Consider the following 16,922-nt stretch of genomic DNA (forward strand, 5'->3'; position numbering starts at 1 on the left):
TCACACAGAAGTCGCGTAGGCTCCCACTCAGAATAAAGCAGGGCTAATCGACACCTTCAGCCTGCTGGAATTTCCATAGTTTCTTTGCRAGAGGAGGCTTAGTGAAATACCAGACAGGTATTCTGAGCAGAAAACAAGCCCAGACCCGTCCCCTGGTATGGCTGCAGCACGCTTTCAGAAATCCTGGGAGTGTTCACGACGCTTTTGTATTCCCCACTGAGAGAAACCAGAAACTATGCTATCATAAATGTAGCAACACAAACTGAAACGATTTCTTATTTTACATCTTAATGGCTACAGACATTGTAGGTTTTCTCACAACAAAGAGAAAACCAGATACAAAGCGTGTGGATTTGTGTGTTGCAGCAACGGCAGAGACTAGCCATTCAAGCTCCCAAACTCATCGGGCGGAGGCACAATGTTGCAGCAAAATAGGAGCTTTTTCAATGACTCCTGCTGGGATGCCATCCCACCACTGTTATTACCGAGCATTCTGTGTCAGTGAGAGAAGTGCATAAACACAGGGTACTGACAGACCCCCTGTYTCACACAAGAATAGAAGAATTATCCAGCTTGCTCCTGCCCCAAATGATTCATTTTGGGCGACAAGGTTTGTACTGTTATGCAAATGAGGGACTGTTTTATGCAATCTTAATTTACAGCCTCTAGAAACCAGATGAATCCAGTGGCTCTTGTCCCAAATGTATGTGATTTTTGTTCACTTTTAAAGTGTCATACATTTTTTAAGCAATCCACCTCAGTTTTAAACATTCTTAGTAATGGTTCATCACTTTTTACTGTATGTTTGTATGTTTTGCCTTGGTTCAGGTGAATGCAGTCATGGGAAAAAACAAATACACCCTGTGACTCAAAAACTTGCAGAGGCACATTTAAACATAATGAGCTGTTTCTYGTCTGATTTTGTCAGTTTCTCTCATTAATGTGAAGGAATTTTGGTTCAAACATGAGGTTGGCAATTATTTTTTAAGTTCCAGTTCTCTCTCTCTCTCTACGCCGATTCAATCACATTGAGTCCTTGACTTTCTCTGGAGCATTGAGTCACCTTGATCTTCTTTTCTTTCAGACACTTCACTTTAGATTAGTTGCTGTATTTGCTTTTGATGACTTTGTGTGGGTCAAGCTTCAGCTGTCGAAAAGATGGCCTCATTTTTGACTAATATTTCTGTATAGAGAGCAGCTCTTAGTTGGCTCAGTGCTTGGAAGATTCCCAGACTTAAATCCAAATCCTCACCCTCTACACCCATGCTTTAAAGCCTTTATTACWTATTTATGTTAATGGATTATGCTAGTTTTTGTTTTGTTTCCCCCAAACTTGATACAGATCAACTTTGGTCTAGTGTTAAGAAAAACAAACCATTTTTCCATTTTTTTWAATAAAGTTTGTTTGTTCTTTGCCTCACAAATAAAGAATTTCCAATAAACCATTAAAGTAAATACAGAAGCCTTGTTTTATACTTGTAAACTAAATTGTCTTTAGTTTTCTTTTGTCCATTTTCAATAAGGCTGACATTAACAATTAACAGCTTTTTCAAATAAAATATTGTTCGAACTTCAATAAACYTAAATCTTGCAGCTGCCTATCATAGTTAACATTACTGCCTTTAATAAAAAAAATCACATTATTTATTCTTTATTCAGTTGTTTTACAGTGATTCCCAATAAGACCTAATCAAATTTGCACCATATTTGTCTTGAGCTCACACAAATCATATTCGCACAGAGGCTGAGTTACATTCAAGCCGTTCTGACAGCCAATTTGTATTCCGCGTGAGACACTTCGGATCTGCATCCAAATAGGGAATGAAATATTTATGCTGCAAAACGATGATGGTGCTCCTCATTGTCAATTTGCTTCAACACAAAACTGCATTAGAAGGTAGGCGCATTCCTAGCCAGGCACATCAGAAGAGAAACGGCCAATGAGGCGTCAGAAAAGGAGATAAAGGGGGGGGGATGTCGAGGAAGAGAAACCACCTCTGGGCAGATTCCTGACCAGCATCCTAAACCTCCAACAAAAATATAAAAATGTTCCCAAAGACAGGAGCCTTTGAAGCAAAATCCAGCATTTAAKAATGGAAAAACTCTTTCATTTTGGTATTTTGAGGTGTTCTTTGTTCTTGCAAACAATATGAAACTTATTCATAATTTAGCTTGATTCTTTCTACATGAATAAACAGCAGGCATCTCTTACATTTATGCATGACATTACTAATCATAGTTTTGAATACATGTCACCTCAATATGATGCATTATGCATCAGCTTTCCCAAGTAAATTTAAACTCAGGCTTTGATTTTAGCCATCTGTGGCCTCATCTATCTCAGCAAATATTTATAAAAAGCATATGAAGGTTATTTTGGAAAAGTGTAAATTCAATTATAATTGCACTTAAGTTTTATTTAGTTTGCTAAAAGTTGCATGAGATAAATTAATAACAAGGAGAAGCTTGTTTACTCACTAAGACACTGTTACTCTGCAGTCTGTCATAAAATGCAGATTTTTGCAGCTGTGGTCACAGTAAAGACATTTGTTACTCTGACACATATGGATGTACCATTGCAGAAGCTTTCTGTATGTCTGATTAACGTGTTGAAGTTCACATTCCTCACTGTGACATGTTGCAACGGAGCCATTGCTCTCTGTGCATGTTGCCTTCAGGGATTTTAGTCCTGCAAWATGCCACCAGTAACTTGGGTGTTTGTGAGCACTTAACTTGCGCAGATATTCGGAGTTTGAAATTGATGTGGTTTGTACATTTTATGTACACAATCCATGATGTTTTTCATGCCTGAATTATTAGCTGATTTTTTTAAAATATATGTTTGAAAGCATAAGAAAATCACCAAACCAAACAATGGACATTTTAAGTTAAAATTTCTGTAACTTATCGTCACGTTTTGTGGCATAATTTCAACCAGAACTTCGACATTTTGCTGGAAGTTCTTCTACCACCTCATCTGACCAACAAATGCAGACATTGGAGAACAGGAAATGCAACACAATTTGTATTTTGTTAAAAATGGGACTGAATTAAACCCAAAACTACTTTATTTTACAAGCTTTTTGGGGGAGAGTTGCTTTATTCAGGTAGCACCAAATCCAGTTAGATGTAAACATGTCTTTACAATCCTGTAGCCATTTGCAATGTTTTTTTTTTCTTACTTAGCTGTAAACAAAGTCATGAGCTAGATATAATAATTTTGACTCCATAATWTTTTGGTTAATTCCAGGTCCTGAGCTGAAGTTGCTTAAAACTTTAAAAGCAACTTCAGGATAAGGTTTTAAAATCAGTAGTTAACTGATCCTGCAGATTGTGAAGGATGCCTCCAGGTAGCTATTTAATTCAGACATAAGTAGTTTCTGCAAATATGTTGGACTGAGGAAAACAAAGTGGCCATTAATTGCATCCTGCAATTTGACTTAAGAATAGGTTCTTTTATTTTTTTTTAAAACTAATGCGTGCAGCTTTGATGACCAATTAATTGGTAAATCAATACAGACTCAATTTTACTCCAAACCTCCCTGCAAAGTGTGAAAGACACTTTGAATATTCGGGAAAACAGAGCAATAAAATAATGTGCATGACTTAAATATTGTTTCACAAATAATCTACACAAAAACAGATTATTTTTAAATCCACCATGAAAAATCTGACTGCTCCCTAACAGCATGGGTGTGGCTGATGTCAGATTTTGTTCACCAACAACCAGGATCAACACAGAAAGAAAGACTGGAACATCTACTTTTGATCTTTACAGCTTTTAACAACATCCAGTTCCTCAGACTTTAAAAATAATAATTTGCTCTATTTAGTAAAAAGCTGCTAATGTGGTAAAATCTGAGTGAAAAGATTTTAGAAAGGGGTGAAACAAARCAACACAGTCGTAACATCGCTATTCAACCAGCGGTGCTACAAACCGATCTCAGAAACTCTTTTTSAGTTTGTTTGGTTACCCAGATCCAAAGCTGCTCTAAGCAGAATGTTTTTACAGGCTCATTTTTCACCCGTCACCTTCAAGTGGTCCTAAAGATTAACCTGAACAAGTCCCACTGTCCTGAGCAATCTGGTCCACACCAAGCACTGAGGTAAAACACAGCCTGTCTCTGGGGAACAACAGCTCATGAGTCAAAGATACTGGTGTCCTTGTCAATAAAATCACACATAAAGAAGATTGGGGCTAAACGAATGTTCCCATGAGAGGAATACTTGGTCAGGTGAGGCTCARTGCAGCCCTCAGGAATGTGTCAGCACCGCTGGTCCCCGCCGMCCCCTCCCCAACCTCGACCCCGCCATTGTGAAGGAGAGGAATGCTATTCAAAATGTCCCCTCCTTTCACGGCGCAGGATGTCGGGCATTACACCATTTCTCACGAAAGTTTGAAAGCCGGATATTTACTTGCATTTCAAACTCAAGTAAGATGCTTGGACGCAGTTCAAAGAACAAATCGAAACGAGTCTTCACAAGATGAAACAAAACGCTGTCTCATCTGAGTTATTTTAATAAGACGGGGATTATATGCTATGCATACAGATGTAAATGTTAAGCACATGCACTTTCTTTCTTTCTTTCTTTCTTGCCACAGTTGTGAAATACATTTCTTTTAAAGGAACTTGTTTAAGGAGCTCATGAAAGCAATTTGGTCTAATGGAGAATGCGGTTTGCTCTCGAGGGGAGGATAAAAATGAACAAATTACAACAGAGACTCATCAAATAATGAACACAAGGCCCTTATTAGATAAATATTACATGAAACTCTTTTTCATTGYCTTTGAACTACATAAGACGGTAACTCTGTTGTGCTAACAGTGAATCTATTTTTGACCGCATTCGTTTTAAGAATATAACCTGCATTTTCATACTTTTAAGATATTACATTCACGTTTCTTGGTAATAAGATCGTTCCGCGTGATAAGGTGTGGCAGGTTTTTCACAAAGACGAAAAAAAAAAACCGGGGTGGTCCTTCTCAAGCGCTTGCATCTTATTGGTTGGTGCAGTTGTCTAAAACACCACCTGAATGAGGTAGAGAAAAAAGTCAGTGAAAAGCTTGTCAGAAGTGCCTTCGACCTCCATGAAGTCTGAGTTGAGCTTCGTCGTTGTTTGCAAACCAGTGGGAGCTGCAGAACATAAAAGGTGAGTATTACGTCTTCATCTAGGTCGACTCTTTAGATACATAAAAAATCAGATACATTTTATCTTAAAGTAGATGATTTGCAGAATAAGCAGAAAACTTTGGGTCAGAAGAAGTAAGTAAATCACACATAGAATGGTGGCTACTGGAAAGTTGCAGGTGATTCGAACAGAAAATAAATGTTTTTTTCACCCCGGGAACACAAATCTTGGGTGGGCTGATAGCGAGGGAAGCTTGAGAGGGGCTGATRTGGCTCCGTGTTGCTGATGACTAAAGCAGAATTCRGCTCAGKCTTGTGATAACCTGTCAGAGCCACGGATCGTACCTGCAGYWCGGAAACCCTGGAGTCAAGGCGCAGGGCAGGCCCGGTCTCGCTCGGGTTTAACTTAAAACTCACGGGGAAAAAAGGGAGAGGTCGRCATTCAACTCCTGGGGCAGTCACTGCCGCCTCCTCAACCTCTGAGGCTTCCTCATAAATCATGGAGTCACAGCTTGAGACTGCACCAGGTTTCAGGGTTGGCCTCTATCCTAAAGCTTAACACCGAAAATAAAGCTTAAAGGCTTATCTTAATGTGACTTAAGACCTGCTGTTGCTGCAAAAAAATAAAAAGTACTGATTGTGTTTCATTACCTTAGGGAAATGTGAGAATCAGAGTGCCAGAAAAGATGTTCTGACTGCGTGATTTTTTTATTTCAGACACTGCAGGAATATTCCATGTGTTCTATCCTTCATTCCACCGGAGTCTGTATCTGTATTTAACCAGATTTCAGTGGTGTGAAGCGTAAAAGACATGGACGCATGACTTCAGGAGCCGACCAGATTGCAAGAAGGACACCAGCACACAWGTCAGTTAGTTTGTTATTGTACTTCATCAGCAATCAAATATTTTTTTATTATTCTGCTTTATTTCATGCTACATATGTAAACCTTGGATTCTCTGCTGGAAACTGTAGTGTAACATGAATAAAATTCCTGACCTCCTGCCCTGAGTTTCTTTTTTTTTTCCTCTAATAGTGCATCATCTCAAATCATCGCAGAACCATTATACCACCCACTCCTGAGCTTCTGTGTTTCTCAGCCCCTGAGCAGATTTTTATTTTTTTCATTAGCCCACATGGAGAATTTAAGACTCCAGCCCACACAAACAAGCTTTACTTCTTGGCAGATGAAGCTTATTAACAATTTAAAACATGCCCTCGCCATAGCCCTCACAATGATGCCATTAAACATTTTCTCCCTGCTAAATAGATGCATCTCCACGACTTCCAGCACAACACTCTGAGGTTCTGCAATGGAAGGCGAAACAGACATAAAAGTGTTTGCTTTTTTCCCGTTTACTTCTCTGCAACAGTTGCAGCCGTGTTCACTCTTTGTAAAGTGTGAGCCACAGATACCATGCATAGACGAGTAGCATGGGTTTTCAAACTGTATATCTTCAGGGTCTAACCGGGCCTGATCTGGGTAGAGCTTTTAAGTTCAATTGACTTTAGCAACAGAGCTCTACAGCCACAGGGCTGTGAACAGACAGACTGTCTCCGGTTTATGACAACCACTGATATTTTTTTAACATGCAAAAATCATCATAAAAGTGTGACATACTTATAGCACTTGGTTATCAATGTGGTACACATACAGGAATTCATATGAACCATTCCTTTTGTTCTCGTACACATTTGCAATGCTTTAAAATAATATATCTAAGGGATTTGTTGCTACCTGCAGCATAAATCTTGCAATAAAAAGAAAATGGTTAATGTATTGAACATGTATAAGTGTCTGTACCATGAGCAGAGACTATAGTAATAGACGACGTTGTCTTGGGTTTGATTGTCAGCACCAGGCCAGTTTCTGCATCTTTCTCCACCCTGTGTCCCGTCACAAGGTCACTCAGCTCAAAAAGTAATCTTTTGAAAAAAAAAAAAAGTGAATATCAGTATAATAAATAAAAAATGTTTTCAAAGCTTATGTTTTTTGACTACAACTACAAGCTTCTTTGAGGAATTTATGTGAAAGATCACCACAAAGTAGTGCACAACTGTGTGGAAGGACACGGTTTCCAAAATGTTCTAAAAATTTGAAGTGTGTTGTATATTCATTTTCACATTTTATTGCTGTGATGCTAGGCCTAAATATTGTCAAGTGCAACCAATTCCCTTAGAAATCACCTTAGTGATAAACACTGCAGTGTGTAATTTAATCCCAGTAAAGTTGCAGCTCTTCTATAAAAATGTCAGAACATTAAAAGAACATTATTGAACAGACATGAAGGAAAACACCAGACGGGTCAAGAATAGGGTTTCTGACGGTCAAGTGAAATTCAGGGCTCAAAATGCAGGAAGGAGGCAGGCAGACAAAAGTTAACTTCAAGAAAAACAAAAAGCTAAAATAAAGTCAGTGGGTGAATCCAAACTACAAGCAGTCACACGAGGAAAGAAACTGAACTGACCATCAGATGTAAGCAAGAGGAATTGATTACTGAACAAGGAAGAGGTGGTAGATTAGAAACAGGGAGCAGCTGTGAGGAAACAGAAATATAAACAAACCAGAGACACAACCCAACGAAAGAAATAATCCAGATTCAACTCAAAAGGTCTGAAGTGAGCAGCAAAGCAACACAGAAACAAATAAATAGAAACGGATGGTTTTTAATATACGCTGGAACTAAAACACACAGAGAACTATAACTTTAAACTAAGACTTAGAGCTGAATAAAAATATGTCTCAAATATTTGAGTACTACAAGGACTGAACTGAAGCAAAGACCGATGAATTCCACCAAACCAAAGTTCATTATGTTGACAAGTTTAAACCAAGGAAATGCTGGGAAAAAAAAGACCATTTTCACATGTATAAAATATTAGTGAACGTAAACATTGAGTAGGGGGCGTGGCCAGCAGAAGTTTATTTGCATAAAAGTGACAGTGTCATAAAACAGCTGATTCTGAAAGAAGCTAAAAAGAAGCAGAACTGAGGAGATGAAATCTCATTATCTGAAAATAACTGCAAAAAAATGTATTAAACATGTTTTGAACAACCCATAGACTCTGACCTGTTTAAAAACAAGCATAGTAGATCATCTTTAACAGTAAGATGAAGTCATCCAGCGCTTCAGGATGACTTAAGGGTCCCTGGAGACTTGACTTAATAGCTGGCTGTCTGCATTCAGGCTGAACTTGTATGTGTGGGAAGTTGCATCGGATTTCCTCCACTTCTAGGAAAGTTTCCATTCAGGCTGATTTCTAATTCTCTTTAGACCTCTAAAAACACTTAACCAGACTCATAATCTGCAACAACTTCCTCTATAAACTTCCTGTCTGAGATACAAACAGAACAAATTTCTACTAATTTGAAGTAACAATGTTATAATTATGTGCCTCTGATATAAAACACATACTGCAAGTTATTTGGGAATGAATGTGGGAATGCCTTAATTTATTCCTCAACAAGAATTGAAATTTTCAAAAACACTTCACAGAAAATTTTAAACATCCTTCAGTTCATTTTGTTATTTATATATCTTGTATTTTTTGTTAAAATTTACTTTTAATATCCAAATATCTTAGTAAACACACTATCAACAATGTGTGATTTTCAGCATAGCAACAGTATCCATGGTGATTAGCTTCTGAGACATATGTTTATCTTTAAAACATAGTTTAAACTTGTTTGTACAAACTGATGAAGGAGGACAGACTATCACTGAACAGCTGACATGAAAGTCTATAAATTGTGCTTCTTTTTTCTCCTTCTTCTGTCCCAGAGCTCAGCACAGGAAGACACAGGTGAGAGAAACAGAGCAGGGGAAAAAACTTCCACAGATTTAGAGTTTTGGAGTTCAGATGCTGACAGTTTAATACACAAGCTACGTGGCAGTAGCTACAGCAGAGGTTGTTGCTATGTGGTTTTGTTTTTGTGCATGCTGCTCAGGCAGTGGTGGAGAAAGTACTCAAAAAATTTACTTAAGTAAAAGTACAAATACACAGACAAAAATGTACTTAAGTAAAAGTCAAAGTACCACATTAACATTTTACTTAAGTAAAAGTAAAAAAGTMCTGGCTCTTAAAAATACTTAAGTATTAAAAGTAAAAGTACTTGCTGAATGCATCACCTAATCGCTAATATCACCAATCGTATTTAATTTTAATACATCAGAAATGTGCCATTTTAATGAACAATGCCACAGATAAAGCATGTTTTTGTTGTGTTTACTCTGTAACATAGTTTCGACTTAGATATGTGATTCTATGCATCATAATTTCAGGGATGGAAACATCTCGTCTCCTGTCCTAACATAACATGAACTTCACTTTTTTTGCCACACATTTATTTTGAAAGAAATCCCAACTGGCAGAGGAGGACATGGAACCAAGGAGCCACGTAGCAGAGTTGTAGTCTAGACCACCAAACCCAAGACCAAATCAAAACCAGCACCCCGTGCTACATGACAATAAAATTTAGTGCACCTATCAAAATTGCTTCTCAAATTGATCTGAAAGATCCACATTCCCATAAAAACACCTAGATATTAAATACTTAGAGCTGAAATAAATTTAACCAGGGACAATTCAAACTCTTCTTCATTCTGTTTTGCTTTCATCTCTGTGCCACAATACACAGAGGTCTCCTGCCTTCCCTAAAAAAATAACACCCTGGGCGGTTGCCCATATTGCCAATGTCAGAAATTGCACCATTAAACATAGAAATTAACAACGCTCAACTATGARCACTGTCCAAGGCCCAATAAGCAAGAAGTAACCAAGCAGGAGGAGCACCGTGACTGTTCTCATCCTCCCTCCTGCTGCAACGTCTGCCACCATGACAGGTGACGAAAACAAAGAGCAATGAGCATGCTCTGCGTTCCTACGTTCTTGTTTTATTTATTCGCCAATTAAATATAAAGATATTTTTAATGAAATAAAATAGCTACTGCAGTGTACACAGAGCATTACAAGAACAAAGAACGGCTCTCAGTGAGGCTTCAGCACTATAGGACTTGTTCAAGATCCGTCCAGAAGAATCGGATCGTTCCTGAATGTCATATTACTATTTTGCACTTTGGTCACAGCGTTGTCCCATATATGCAACACCTCAGTCAACACCTCCACACAGTAATTCAGCGCATGAGTGGCAACCTTTTTTCATCGCAGATGCAATATGTCTCAGTCAATACAGCTAGCTTTGCTAGCATCACGTCCACGGAGCTTACCTTTCTTTAAGCTTTCCTTCCAAGTGAAGTTAAAAATTGGACGAAGTCCCCACCATCTGTGAAAGCGAAGCGCTGCTGATTTTACATGTCGCCATATCTTATGATGTATGCAGCGTTATTATATTACTGACGCTCAGAGGAAACCACTGCGCATGTCTTGGAGCTCTGCGTGCGAGTAAAGGTGGAGCCGATGGGTGACAACAGACACTAAGTCACGTTATTGCTTGGATTTTACGGCGCCACCTTAAATCCCTGAACTTCACATTTTAACGGAAAAAAAGCTCAATGCGACTTGGATGTAACGAGTAACGCGACAGTTTTGTAGAAATGTAGTGAAGTAGAAAGTACAGATACTTACTGTAAAATGTAGTGGAGTAAAAGTAGAAAGTACATTATTAAATATACTTACTTCGTTACTTCCCACCACTGTGCTGCTGCCATTATTCCTTATTTTTGGTCTTTCAGTGGCAGAAGACATTGGAGTTCATCAGGTGGAGCGGTTAGTGGAGATGCTGACCTCCAGAGAGTGTGAGAAGCTCCTGCTTGCCCTGTCTCGCCCAGCGGAGGACATTCTTCACCGCACTGAACGTCTCTCTCTTGAAAATAATCGACTGAATTCTAGACTTCGAGCCAAGAGAGACGCCTCCTTTGCTGCAGGTTGGTTCACAGGTCATTTGAGACCTTTGACCCCTCTTAAAATCGTTGAAGGTTCTTTTTTATCAGGTGGAGAAATACAGTTCCCAGGTGGAGTTATACAACGGGTCATCAAAAAAGTTTAGATGGGGAAATGTCAAAGTAAAACAGTGAGGGAGATAAAATATAGTCAGCAGAACAATGCTATAGATACACAATGTTACTGATTTGTTAGACGAGCGGGGGAATCTGGTTGCAGTACATTGAATTTTTTAAAATTAATTAATTATTTTGATATTTTTATTACAAAACGTAACTATTTTTTAACACTTTTTAATACTTATTTTATCACAATTTTTTTAGCAAAGAAAGAAACATTCATCTTTTGTTTTATGTTACATAAATTATCAAATTTTCATGCATTTTTTAACAAGAGTACAGCAAAGACAAGATTATTTAGAGGCAATGTTAATATTGTACTTGAAAGTCTGAATCTGAACATCTACCAAATTGTGCAAATATAATTTTTTTTGAATGCCAAAATAAAAACGTCAGTGGGGGGAAAAAATCATTTTAAAGAAGCTCTTTCTAACGTGTCCAGCTCAGTTTTGAGTGCTTGTTGCGACTTCCTGGTGCTCAGTGTCATGTTTCTCTAATTGCCTGGTGTTTTGTGTTTAGCAGACGAAAAGAGTCAATGCAGGACATCCTTGTCAAACTGGCTGCTGAAGTTTGGTGAAAATATTTACTACGACAGGCTTTCTCGTGCCTTGCAGCACATCGGCAGAACAGACATTGCCCTAGGTGAGTTACGCCAGCGGGGACAACACAGTACACACTCACAGCCTTCACAGATTTGGAAAAGACTGGTTATGCTAACAGATGTTTTACAAGACCGGAGATCTTAACTGATCCTGCTAAAACTACAAGATTTAGAACAACTAAAGCAAACTGAGAGCATGAAACTCTCAGAGAGAGAGAAAGGAGAGAGACGATTTGACTGAACGGGCATCCAGTAACTAGCAGTAATGGAAGATATTTACAGACAATCTGTATTTCTGCTACATAAAAAACATAAGAGGGGCTGCACAGTGACGCAGTTGGTAGAGCTGTTGCCTTGCAGCAAGAAGGTTCTGGGTTTGATTCCCGGCCCCGGTCCTTCTGCATGGAGTTTGCATGTTCTCCCTGTGCATGCGTGGGTTTTCTCCGGGTACTCCGGTTTCCTCCCACAGTCCAAAAACATGACTGTCAGGTTAATTGGCCTCTCTAAATTGCCCCTAGGTGTGAGTGTGAGTGCGTGGTTGTTTGTCCTGTGTGTCTCTGTGTTGCCCTGCGACAGACTGGTGACCTGTTCAGGGTGACCCCACCCCTCACCCAGAACGTTAGCTGGAGATTTGGTGGGGACAGCAACCCTCCTGACCCCACCAAGGGACAAGGGTGCAAGAAAATGGATGGATGGATGGATGAAAAAACATAAGATGCATTTTACAATATTTCTACTTATTCAAGTCAATATGATTTGTCTACTGTTGAATGTTTTTCATTTATTTTTGCTCATGTTGAAAGCTTGACATGTAATTAAGGAAATGAGTTTGTTTAGGTGTTAGAATGACCGTCCTTGTTGGCTACATTTGACACATTTTTACTATTTTTATCTTAATACACCACAACACAATGTTTGCAAATACACACAAAAAAATTAGTAAATAGTGTTATTCTGTGTGGGAAATGGTAAATTAAGTTCCATTACTTTTATATGAAATATTTTAATTGTCTGGTTTACTTCAAAAAGATGTTCATTATTTATAGCTTTAGTCTTGAATGTTTCTCTCTGTTGTTTCTGTTTTGTTTGTCTTTTATAAGTACATCATTGCAGTTAATCAGTTGATAGATTTTACTATGCAAAGTGCTTTTATGTTCATAATGTTGAGTAGTTACAAATAAATTAACCTATAAAAGGTCATTTTTATAGTTCAATTTATTGTCCAGATACTTTGGATGGAATGAACTGAAATTAAATTTTGTTGTACAGTGACAGTAAAGGCTGATTCTGAACTAACGATTACTTTAGTAATCGATTATTCAATCAATTATTTTGACGATTGACTAATTAGATGAAAAAAAATGCCACATTATGTGGATTTTACATTTGCATGTATATGTTAATATACATGGCAATATTATGAAAATATTAAAAGATGAAATAATTAAATAATTCAGTTCCCTTTTTTAGTAAGAAATAAAAGGAGCAGATAAGAAATTAAACATTTTATTGCCTAAAATGCAATAATATTTAATGTACTTTTTACAGTTTTGGGTTTATTACTGCTCTGAGTGTTGTTTTTTAATGTTGTGTTTTAGAATCTGTGTACTCCAGTTTCTGATTACTTGGTTACTAAGTTAGCTGACGATTATTTCCATAATCAATTTATCACGATTAGCCTGATTAAACCTGGCTACATTCAGAGTTTGTTTGACTGTAACTGAGGTTTTGTTGGTTCCCATATCAAACTTCCCGAGTCTCAAAACTGACAGACTTGCTCTCCCAACTAACCACAACTACTGTGGACTGACAGGCCTGGGAATCTGATGTAAAATTGACCAAAATAAAAAAAATCATGTAAATATCCACAGCTTTAAATCAACTCATACACAAAGCTTACCCCTTGCAGCACGTAATTGTATTTTCTTTCATAAACAGGAATTTGTGTGATCCTACTAATTAGTTAGTTGTCAAATTAAAGCTGCTCACTTTTTACGTGCATTACCGTTGATAGCAGCAAATCCCAAAAGCACAACATGTCCCCTGACAAAAGGAAACTGGAACAAAGCCTCATTCTGCTACATGTCTGCATAGTTTCAAAACTGATTTATTCCTGTCAAGATGGCCTCCCCAAGACAGCAAGAGCGAACAATTGCTTCATCACTCTGAGGTTTGTTTTAATTGGAACTTAAAGACTGGGATAGTTTGTACGCTGCCAGTCTCTGGCATGTGCTGCCGTCCGGTGTGCACACAACTCCACAGCTGAGTGGCAACGGGAAGGAGGAGGTGTAAATGATCTGACAGAGGACTCAGTGGAGCTGACACGAGCCCGACAACAAACCATCTGCTCCTTTCATCAGCAGCTTTTGGAGTTACAAAAAATAATACAAGGAAAATATGCAAAGACGAGTTTGTAAGACAGGAATACGGAAGGGTGGGAATCAGCGTGATGCAGCGTGTAGCAATCATTGATCACTTGACTGTTTTGAAAAAAAATCTCAGAAAGGTTTGTCAACTGAAAGGATTACCAGTGGAGGAGAAAGTACTCAAATACTGTACTTAAGTATAAGTATGTATGTATTCCCTCATGTGACAGGGATGATCTGCAGGAATTATTATACCTTTGAAAGTTTTTATTTAATTCAAACAAAATGTGCTATTTCAACTGCAGCAAACACATTCTAGCTAAAGATGTGCTTGAAAAATGAGACATTATGCTTCCTTTCCACGAACATTTCAACTTCAGTTTGTCTTCAACGTCAATTAAAAAATACTTTATATTCCACCTTGTAATGGATCAATAGAGAACAATATTTTAAGTTCCTGATGCTACTTTTAAAACTTGGACCAAAAAGTCGATTTTTTTTTAACAGGTTAATTCGAATAAGTCATTGATTACTTTCAAATTAATAAACAAATTAAAAAAAAAAAAAAACAATGTGACGTGAATCTAACAAAACACAAAACATTATAGAAAGCTAGTGGAGTAGAAAATACAGATATGTAATGTAAAACGTAGTGGAGTAAAAGTACAAAATATCCACGATTAAATCTATTTAAGTAAAGCAAAGAGACATGAAAGCTTTATTGTGACAGTAAAATATGAAACAAATCATCTGTGAAAAGATCAATCTCCTCTGACTCCTCTCTTTGCTGCTATTTCCACCTGAAGAAAGGCACAAGTCCAATCAAAAGCAACCAATCAGAGGCAGGAGGCAGGTCTTAGTGCTGTCAATCAACATTGTTAATGCTCTGCTAAATGTGCTAATGGCAGAAAACAACTCTGCCACCATCGGTGGCCATGCTAACTAGCCTTAGCATTCACGACAGGCTGATGGGAGAAAAGTGTAGCAGAGAAAAGTGGTGTGAACGGCGCGCACACGGGCATGATTAACAGCGCTACGGCCCTCCGCCTGCCTCTGATTGGTTGTTCCTAGTTAGTGCTGGGAGACTGCAGAGGAGCTTGACTTCTTCACAGATTGTCTCATAAAATGCTGTCAGTTTTAACAAATACATAAAAGAAATTTTTTATAAAAGTTACAAAGGATCCACATGTAACGAAGTGGATCCTTTGTACCATTGAGGAACCCGTCCCGCTCCATTTGTCTCGGAGTATCTGACTGACATTAAAGCTTCTCAGGATGCCACCAGGATGATTGATGAGAGCTTATTTCCAGTAGACCTGTCCTCCTCCAACGACGCTTTGATGAGAACTGAAATCCTTGTAGGTGAAAGGTCAAAACGCTCTGCTGTGTAATGTGACTGTGTGTTTTTGTACTTTTGGTTTCACAGAAGTGGGGAAGAACATCAACCAGGATAAACTCTTAAACCTGAAGCGTTACGTTGAGGACTACCAGAAACAAGCCAACTCCCTAATCGACCCGCCCATGAAGCCAGACCCCCATGATCACCGTCAAAAAGGCCGAAAGATAAAGAGTAARAATATTTCCCTCACAGATTTAAAGATGGACTATTATACAGATACAAATAGAGCGTTGCAAATGTTTAAGCAGGAATTTCTCGTTCTATCGATGCCAACGGGGGGATTTTGGTCAATAGCTCCAGAGATTGTCTGAATGATGTTTCGCTGAACCCTGAATCTATTAAGTGTTTAGATGAGATGCTGAATTAGATGTGGTGGCTGTGGGCATGCTTCCAACTCATTACCTCCTCAACATCAACACTCTCACTTTACAAAGTATATTTCCCAGGACATTAACAGACTCAAAAATGTAATTATCACCTCTCCCTTTATTTACTCTCCTGAGAGATTACTGTAGGTGAAAAGTTGTCAAAAAAAAAAAAAAAAAGAAAGCATTCCCATCGTTCTCATAATCTTAAGCATGTTTGGCTTGTTTGTGCTGTGCTTCAGTTGAGGATGTGTCGTGGCGTGACCTGGATCTGATCGTGAAGAGAGCGGCGGCCCCCATGTATCCGAGGGGGGTTCTGGACGTGGCTCTGCCCGTTTTGTACGGCATCCTGCTCAGCTTGGTCACCTGCGCYGGTTTTCTCCTCATCCTCGTTCTTGTTTCTCGGGAATAAATTGGATCACTTTAGGATGTTTCCAGGACAATAAAATGTTTCTGGTTGAGTGTCTGCAAATAAATACACAAAATCTTCATTTTTATGTCCACGTTATGTAAGACTTACAGATTTCCTCCAATCATAGTTGTTAATTTCAACAAATACAGTGAGAATGGTTCCTCTTCGGAAAAATAATTATCCACGCTGCATGTTTTTTCAACCAGTAGGCAGTATTGTCTTGCCAGGGGCTATCTGCATTGTGATGTGGCAGATGCACTGGAACCCAGCCTTCACACCAAAGGTTAGTCCAGTGTTACTCTGATAGGGATGCCACTTTCCATTTCCCCTCTAAGTGACGGCACTGTGCCCGTCTGGCATCGAAGAACAACTAATTATCCGGCCTGGCGTCCATTTTCCCCCGATACCTCCACAGGCAATCCGAAGGACTAATAACAATGACAATACCAGCAGACAATTGGGGAACTCTTGTTTGTGATGGCAGCGTCTGCCGGCTGAAGGAAGCCAAAACTAAATCAGAGGAGTATCTTTTTTAATGTAAAAAGAGAAAATTAAAATAAGTTGATATCCAAGATTGGGTGAAAAGATGGGACCCGGAACGCCGGGGAGACAACTGAAGGGAAAACTAAT

The 16,922-nt window shown here is 38.5% G+C and overlaps 1 protein-coding gene and 1 long non-coding RNA gene across 3 annotated transcripts; both read left to right on the forward strand.

Annotated features, from left to right (window-relative positions):
* The first annotated feature begins 4,397 nt into the window (after positions 1 to 4,397).
* Positions 4,398 to 6,135, forward strand: LOC103467802 (uncharacterized). Its single transcript, XR_534121.2, has 2 exons — positions 4,398 to 5,152; positions 5,848 to 6,135. It is a non-coding gene; the product is annotated as an uncharacterized LOC103467802 (long non-coding RNA).
* Positions 6,136 to 8,806: 2,671 nt separating this feature from the next.
* On the forward strand, positions 8,807 to 16,371 carry tmdd1 (transmembrane and death domain 1). Of its 2 annotated transcripts, none has more exons than XM_008414478.2 (5): positions 8,807 to 8,933; positions 10,823 to 11,014; positions 11,672 to 11,791; positions 15,543 to 15,686; positions 16,123 to 16,371. In XM_008414478.2, the coding sequence occupies exons 1-5, from the start codon at positions 8,864 to 8,866 to the stop codon at positions 16,290 to 16,292; spliced, it is 696 nt and encodes a 231-aa protein (XP_008412700.1). In that variant the 5' UTR covers positions 8,807 to 8,863; the 3' UTR covers positions 16,293 to 16,371. The 2 variants fall into 2 exon arrangements, with proteins under 2 accessions (XP_008412700.1, XP_008412699.1); XM_008414477.1 differs by having other exon boundaries at positions 8,810 to 8,933; positions 11,669 to 11,791.
* The last annotated feature ends 551 nt before the right edge of the window (positions 16,372 to 16,922 follow it).

Source organism: Poecilia reticulata, linkage group LG7, assembly GCF_000633615.1.
Source record: "Poecilia reticulata strain Guanapo linkage group LG7, Guppy_female_1.0+MT, whole genome shotgun sequence".
Classification (NCBI taxonomy): domain Eukaryota; kingdom Metazoa; phylum Chordata; class Actinopteri; order Cyprinodontiformes; family Poeciliidae; genus Poecilia; species Poecilia reticulata.